Source organism: Ipomoea nil, unplaced genomic scaffold, assembly GCF_001879475.1.
Source record: "Ipomoea nil cultivar Tokyo-kokei standard unplaced genomic scaffold, Asagao_1.1 scaffold0688, whole genome shotgun sequence".
Lineage (NCBI taxonomy): Eukaryota > Viridiplantae > Streptophyta > Magnoliopsida > Solanales > Convolvulaceae > Ipomoea > Ipomoea nil.
Genome location: NW_017617116.1, coordinates 5,125,621 through 5,133,362, shown reverse-complemented (window position 1 = coordinate 5,133,362; position 7,742 = coordinate 5,125,621). Strand labels below are relative to the sequence as shown.

General features: G+C 33.6%; 1 protein-coding gene across 1 annotated transcript; it reads right to left on the bottom strand.

The window, feature by feature from the left end:
- Window positions 1–3,781: 3,781 nt before the first annotated feature.
- Window positions 3,782–7,004, bottom strand: LOC109176096 (acetate/butyrate--CoA ligase AAE7, peroxisomal). The gene is made up of 3 exons (XM_019325524.1): window positions 6,601–7,004; window positions 5,118–5,708; window positions 3,782–4,802 (listed from the first exon to the last, which is right to left on the bottom strand). The coding sequence occupies exons 1-3, from the start codon at window positions 6,814–6,816 to the stop codon at window positions 3,906–3,908; spliced, it is 1,704 nt and encodes a 567-aa protein (XP_019181069.1). The 5' UTR covers window positions 6,817–7,004; the 3' UTR covers window positions 3,782–3,905.
- Between the last annotated feature and the right edge of the window lie 738 nt (window positions 7,005–7,742).

The window sequence follows — 7,742 nt, the reverse complement described above, 5'->3', positions numbered from 1 at the left end:
AAGGATCGTTTGAGTAAGAATCTGAATTTTTACTATTTTCCTATTTAAGGTTTGTTGGTTTCATTTTTTTAGGATAATTCTAAAGACAGAAATTGGAAAATATTAGATGCTTTTTTTATTTTTTTGTCAGTTTTAGTAATGTGAAAAAGAATTGATAGTATCGTTTACGGGACTAATAGATATTTTATATTAAAGTTTTCGTTCAATTTTTACTTAAATAGGTTTTATGTAGTCCATTGAACACTCAATCTTGCACGTATGGGGTAAATTGTTTGGTAGTCTAATAGGTTCTCCTCGAAATATATATTCCCCTATAAGTCATTTTTAGTAATATTATTCCCAATAATAAATGACTTGTCAAAATTTTAGTCGCTGCTGAAATGTTATTCCATATTTTACCTATTCCGTAAATCAAACGTGTAAAACTTAGTGAGATTCAAGTCTAGCAACATGATCATCAACATATACATTTAGTAAGTATATAGCAATAGCTGGCAGATCAAAGTCATCAAACGCAATTATATCTCATCAACGTATAAAACATTTATGATCTCTAATGCATTCTTGTTTCAGCAACACCCTACGATTAGTAAGGGCGGAAACATATTAATATTGGAGTTTGAATATCATCACCCACACTTTCGAAAGATATACCAAAAAACAAACAAACGAACAAACAAACAAATGAAGTAATTAATATAACATATAAACAGTGCAATCGATGACAAAGTTAATTGCATTGATAAAGAAATTGATTTCATTCAAGATTTTTTTAAATTTAATTATCGATACAGATTACATTCTTCTTTATATCTTTAAGACTTTAATTCTAACGTATAACATATAAAATTAAAAGATAATAACTATATATAAAAACTAAATGAAGATGTTGCAGTTGTTAGGGCATCATTATCTCTTATGGTCCCCTTTTAGCTTTGTCTTTTCAATCTATAATTGTTGGGAGAGAAATCAAACCGTACAAACTTGTTATACTAGCAAATTATGCTTAGATACCGACAGTCGTCGATTTGGGTCGGGTTTGGTGCATCATACATAATACACGTGCCACACTGCCACTTCTTTTTCCATTTCTCAATCTCATAAGTCATCCCAACCTCCTTTCCTTGTTTGCTAAATTTCACAATCTTCGTGGGCAGAAAGGAAAAATGTTTCAAAGATTGGGTATCTTTGATTTTGTCTAAGGTAAAATATGTGGAGTTTATAATAAGATTATATCTGGTCAACGATTCAAAGTAATTAGGTTTAACCTTGATTAGGTTGACATGCTCGATGAGATTGTCTAGATTTTATCTAAAGACCTATCCTAGTGAGACTTAGTTAATGTTAGTTGTTGGAAGGCGCTATTACGTTTAGAAGACTCAAAATTTGTTGTTTACCGAGTAAATCACATGGTTAACAATTATACTTGTCATTTGCTATGTATAAATCCATAAATTGCTCATCGGGTGTAAATGATCGAGATGGCATATGTAGGTATTTTTCAATTTAATCAAAGGTGAACACGAAAAGAATCAATTTTGGTATGTAGTTCTTTGATTTACAGTAAAGTCTGCCACATTATTCAAATATGTACTTTAATTTGGTTGCAGTCCGGCTTGTGACTCTAACTGTGCGTCTGCGCCAGTAAAGGATCACATGGAGGTAAATTAGTCTAGGTTGTCAACTGGCTTAAATCAAGAATGTCAATAGATAACTTTCACAGAGAGTTAAACTTGAGACTTAAAACACAAACAGGATTAATTTTGATATATAATTTTAATTGGCTGGTTGAGAAAATGGCCCCTCTAAAAAATCACTTGAGAAAAATTAGATAGAAGGAAGTTGGACTTGGAAAGCTTCCCAAGAATCAGCTATTTTAGTATAATTAGGATTATCATAATGTGTCTTAATTACTCATAAGGTGTCAATAATACATTTTAAGACCATTTCAACATTCAATTAAAATTAACAGTTGTGGTGGCGGTTTACAAAGAGCATTCATCATATATAATAAATAGATTTGGTAAGAAGAAGCACCAAACATGCATATTCTTCAAGAAATTTGAAATATTTTACCAAAAAAAAAAAAAAAAGGATTGAGAAAGTCATATAATTAATACTCCGTACATGCTAAAGGTGTAATTTCATGGTTATATACATACATATATACATTCGTCTGATTTTTTTCAAATGTAAAACTGAGATTAGATTTTAGTTTTCTCCTAAAGACTTATTATTATTATTATTATTATTATTATTATTATTATTATTATTATTATTATTATTATATTATATATATTATTTTTATCTATACACACATAATGTATTGTATTATATTACATAATCAAATATAAACATGATTGATAATCCATTTAAGAAAAACAACTATTATACCTTTACAACGAAGAACTGCACTACATAACTTTCAATATTATTCGATCGGACTCATGATCTAAAGTTATGACCTCAAGGTTAAATGCTACTCTATACATGTATTAGATCTAGTATTAATTGATGACCTAGTGTCATGTTGTATGTTTTGTTTTAATAATTTATTATAAAATTATAAAATTAGTTAATTTATGAAAATAATAAATATAAAATCTTATAATTATTTTGAATTAGTCACATAAAATATAAAATAATATAAATTTTGGTATCAAATAAATGTAGAGTAACTCTTTTTTTGTAAGCTTATGAGTAGGTATGAGCACTTCATTGTCTTCTTTTTCTTCTCAGTCAAACGTTACCGTTTCTTTACGGCTAACAAATAACAAACTCTCTTCCACCCTCCAACTCTCACCTTCAATTCCACGACAATTATACAATCATTATACCGGAGATCACTTGTATATAAAATCATTTTTAATATAATAATAGTTCATTTTTGTTATGATCAAACGTTTATCACTATATCAAAAGTTATATTTAGTAGTGAAGTTATCACTTTATTTTTCTACATTTGCATAGCAACAAATGTATTTTAAGTATACAACCTAAAAGTAAACTTATAGTATATATTAAAAATTAAAAAAAAAAAACATTTATAAATAGTTCATTTTATAATATAGATCATGATACACAATATAATTTACCACAATTATATCAGCTTCTCCTTTTTTTTTCCTTTATATTTTTTAAGTTTTCCCTTTCCGTTTAACTTCATTATTTGCCAAACACCTTACATTTTAATGGTATGATGGGTCTGCCTGCAGGCCTAAAAAATGACTACAGGATCAAATGCTCACTGACCCAATAATCAGGAAGATAGGCGGGCTGAGCCCAAGATCGACGGACATTGAAGGCCCAGTAGGGGGCGATTCGCAAATTATTGTGTGAATCATGGTCTAAAACGACATCGTTGAATATTATAAATTAAAATAATGTATTTTATGTGTTAAAATAATATACTCTACGTGTTAGAATAATGAAATTTCTGGGATAAGATAATGTATTTTATGAGTTAGAATAATGTACATCGTACTTTAGAATAATATACGTTATGAGTTATAAAAAAAGATATGATGCAGCGGGTCGCGTTAAAAAAATGAAACGACGTCGTTATGGACCACGGTCCACGCAATAACTGTTGCAAATTATTATGTGGACCATGATCCACATATAGTGCTATGTAAACCATATAAAAATACATTTTTAATATACCAAAAGTAAATTATTTGTGTACTGAATGTACATTATTTAATTATATACAAAATAATATACGTTCAAATAATATACTTTATTACCCAAATAATGCACTTTTTATGCATTACAACACAGCTAAAGCTTCAAATCAAACCTTATTTTATGCAACAAGAAGTTGAGATTACATGAGGTTCCAGTACATGTGAAAAGGCAACTACATATAACAGAAACAATGACATGTATTGCAAAGAATCTTAAGATCATAGCCTACTCTTTTTTACAGGTCCCATCTCCTTTGCCTTTGCCCTCAACAAGTGCTTCTGTATTTTTCCAGTTGCAGTTTTCGGCAATGGCCCGAATATCACTGATTTTGGAACCCAATACTTTGGCATCTTTGATCGACTGAAACTTATAATATCTCCTGCCAAGCGATCCCGGTCAGAATCTTTTACATCAGCCTTTAGTGTCACAAACGCGCAAGGAGATTCCCCCCACTGCTCGTCGGGTCTTGCCACTACAGATACTTCAAGTATCGCTGGGTGCTGGTATAGGATGTTCTCAACCTCGACACTGCTAATGTTTTCGCCCCCAGAAATGATGATGTCTTTTGATCTGTCTTTGATCTCGATATAGCCGTCTGGATGCTTTACAGCAAGATCACCCGAGTGATACCACCCACCTGCAAAAGTCTCCTCGTTGGCCTTAGGATTCTTCAGGTAGCCCTTCATCACCACGTTGCCTCTGAACACGATTTCTCCGATCGTCTTTCCATCTGCGGGGACAGGCTTCATGTCTTGGGTGCTGACGATATCGAGGTGCTCCAAGCCTATGTATCGGACACCTTGGCGTGCATTCAGACGCGCTTGGGTTTCTGGGGGGAGTAAATCCCACTCGGGCTTCCATGCACATATGGTGGAGGGCCCGTAAGTTTCAGAGAGGCCATACGTGTGTGCAACACGAAAGCCACGCTGGGACATTGCAGAAAGAACAGAAGGTGGGGGAGCAGCGCCAGCTGTCATTACATGCACAAGACGAGGTAGAGGAAGGATGGTGTCCTCTTTCGGGGCATTTACAATAGTATTAAGTACCACTGGGGCAGCGCAGAAATGTGTCACGCCAAGGTTGGCTATAGCTGAGTAAACTGCCCTTGCTGTTACCTGGGTGCATGTAAAAGAGCAAACTTGTAGACAGACATTATCACAATAAAAAGACAATTTCAGGCAGTTTCTTAGATCATCTGGTTCTTTATTTAGACTATGGGGGTGGTTGGTAAATAGTTGTTAGCTGATTGGGTTAGTGGGTTTGACTAGTTGATAGCATTAGCTGATTGTAGAGAAGTGTTTGGTAAATTAGCTGTTAGCTGATAGCTGATTTCATAACCAATCAGATCAATTGAATTTCATAACCAGTTGAAACTAATACAGCAAGCCTAAAGTGTATCTATATGCAAGAGAATGGTTCGAGGATGTTACCTGTCTAAGACATATGTTCGTCCCGCAAATTGCAGCAAGGGTCCAAGTAAAACACCAACCATTACAGTGGAACATGGGTAAAGTCCACAGGTATACAGCTCCCTCTTTAATGTTCCATATAATAGGATTACTAAGGGCCATAAGATAAGCTCCTCGATGATGAAGCACAACTCCTTTGGGACTGGCAGTTGTGCCAGAAGTATAGCCTAGAGCAATACTATGCCATTCATCTTGAGGCGGCTTCCATGCAAAGTCTGGGTCACCGGTTTCCAGGAATTGTTCATACTCAATCGCGCCTTTCCCTAGAGCATACTGAACTGGCTTTGGATCACAGTTTGGATCAGCAATAACAATCATAAGTGGAGGTTGAAATTTCCCTTCGGTTTTGTTTGCTAAAATACTAAGAGACTCCTCCGCCAGGTTGTAAAACTCTTGGTCCACCATTACGACTGCAGCCGACGAATGTCCCAACAAAAACGCAACCGTTTCTGCATTTAGACGAACATTGACGGCGTTCAAAACAGCACCGGCCATTGGAATTCCAAAATGGGCTTCATATAAGGCAGGAACATTTGGTGCAAGCACAGCAACCTGATATGGAGAAGAATAACAAATCGAATTTTCCAACTCCTCCAAATACTCAAAAACGAATAAACTTATATAAAGTACCAATCTTTTGCTCATATTATCTTGATATGGCATCACTTATTCCAACACCATAAACTTGACTGGAAAGAATGACGAATAAACTGCAGAACCACTCCATAAAACGGCTAAGGGCCAAACACTGAAATTATCTAGCAAAGTAGATCTAAATTTATGCACATAAAACATCAAAAGACAATTAACCTGAAGATCCTATGGATTCAAGTATTGAAAACAAATCCCATGTTTAAAGCACCAAAATATGAGACAACTAAAATATTTCCCACAATCAAACAGACATTATATTCTCCTTTTTCCATTGCCCCCTACAATCCCCTGTTTCCATTGGAATATTTACATTCTTGTCTCATGGTGAAGGAACTTATGGTACACACCATTTTTGCAGAATCTCAACCTTTTCATGGCTAAAACATTTACAATTACTAATGATAAAATCAAATAAGCTATTACATTAAAAGACTCGAAGAGTTCCACCTTTCTACAAGTCAAGTGAATCCACAAACTGATAAACAAATACATACCCTCATATCATACCACATAGATAAATCAACAGGAAGATTGAAATTAAATTAGATGAGCTTATGTAAAACTATGAATTAAGAACTAAAATATACAAAAATTAGAAATAAAAAAAAAAAATCAAAAAAAAAAAAAAAAAAGCTCAGCTTAATTGACTTTGTATAAAATCAAAGCCTTAAAGATCAGATTTTCCCATCCTTCCAAAGAAATTAATTTAAAAAAATAAAAATAAAAATAATTATAATTATTGTACAAAAAATAACGCGAAAAAGAAAATGATAGAGCTCTGTTAGAATACCGTGCTTCCAAAGGTGACGGAGCGTTTGGTGAGAGCGGAGGCTAAACGGCGGCAGCGCTGGTAAGTCTGGTGCCACGTGTACTCCACCGAGCCGTGGACCAGCGATTTGCGGCTAGGATGCACCGTCGCCGCCCTCTCCAGGAACCATAGTGGCGTCAGCGCCGTGTAGTTGGCCGCGTTCTTTGGAAGATCGTCGATGTCTCTCTCCATCACCATCTTCTCTCTCTCTCTCTCTCTCTCTCTCTCTCTCTCTCGCTCTCGCTTACGACTTTCTCTCTCTGAAAGGGGAAGATTAGAGCGAATTTCAGCAGCTGAGGTGTGAGAATTCTGGGGAGCTCAGCTATATATATAGACCGCTCATATGACTGGTTAGTTAAGCGCCTGTAATCTGGGCAAGAGCGAGAGATGACATTTTGTCAATCTGTATTTCTTTTTTCTTTTTAAATATTTAAAACATTGCGACATAGCACATAAAAATATGACCCAACAACCCACAGTTTAGGCTGCCCCTATCCAATTATTAATGTAATTGTAAAGTCGACTTTTTTGGTTAGTGAGAACGATTTTAAGAATAACTATAATTAATTTTCACACATAATAATTTTTTTTGGATCAGTTTTTATGTCTTTCGAAGAGATCGGAGATTAGTCAGATTGAATCGTAATCCTGTATCGTAAAACAATCAACTTTTTTTTGAGCATTTTAATTTCAATTAGTCTTGTAATAAAAATATATCGGATGACCTATGAAAAAGATGGTTTAATAAAATTATTTTTTAAATAGTAAAAATATATTTTTAATGTAGCATTGTAAACACTTATTTTTCGTATACTATTATAAAATTAATTCAAACGAGACTGCGATGTGATAACGCAACAGTACTGTCGACTGTCGTATTCTACAAACCAATTGATGGAGGAGATTTTGTACCATAAATGATTCATTAATTATTAATTTTGTATTAAAATTTGTAATCTAATTAAACATTTATTTAGTAAATTTTAAATTTAAGGATAATAAAATGTAAAAAAAAAAAAAAAAACTTATTGTTGAGATGACAAATTGGGTTTCATCATTACTGTAAATGTGAATAACAAAATTTTTGTATTATAATTATTAAATTTAATGTTTACTAAATTGAT

Bases quoted from the DNA above. Each gene is read 5' to 3' on its own strand.
- LOC109176096 (XM_019325524.1), bottom strand. From the start codon at position 6,816: ATGGTGATGGAGAGAGACATCGACGATCTTCCAAAGAACGCGGCCAAC. The intron at 5,709-6,600 runs GTATTCTAACAG...TCTCCATATCAG, and splicing joins CCGTCACCTTTGGAAGCACG to GTTGCTGTGCTTGCACCAAA. The intron at 4,803-5,117 runs GTAACATCCTCG...ACATGCACCCAG, and splicing joins CGAACATATGTCTTAGACAG to GTAACAGCAAGGGCAGTTTA.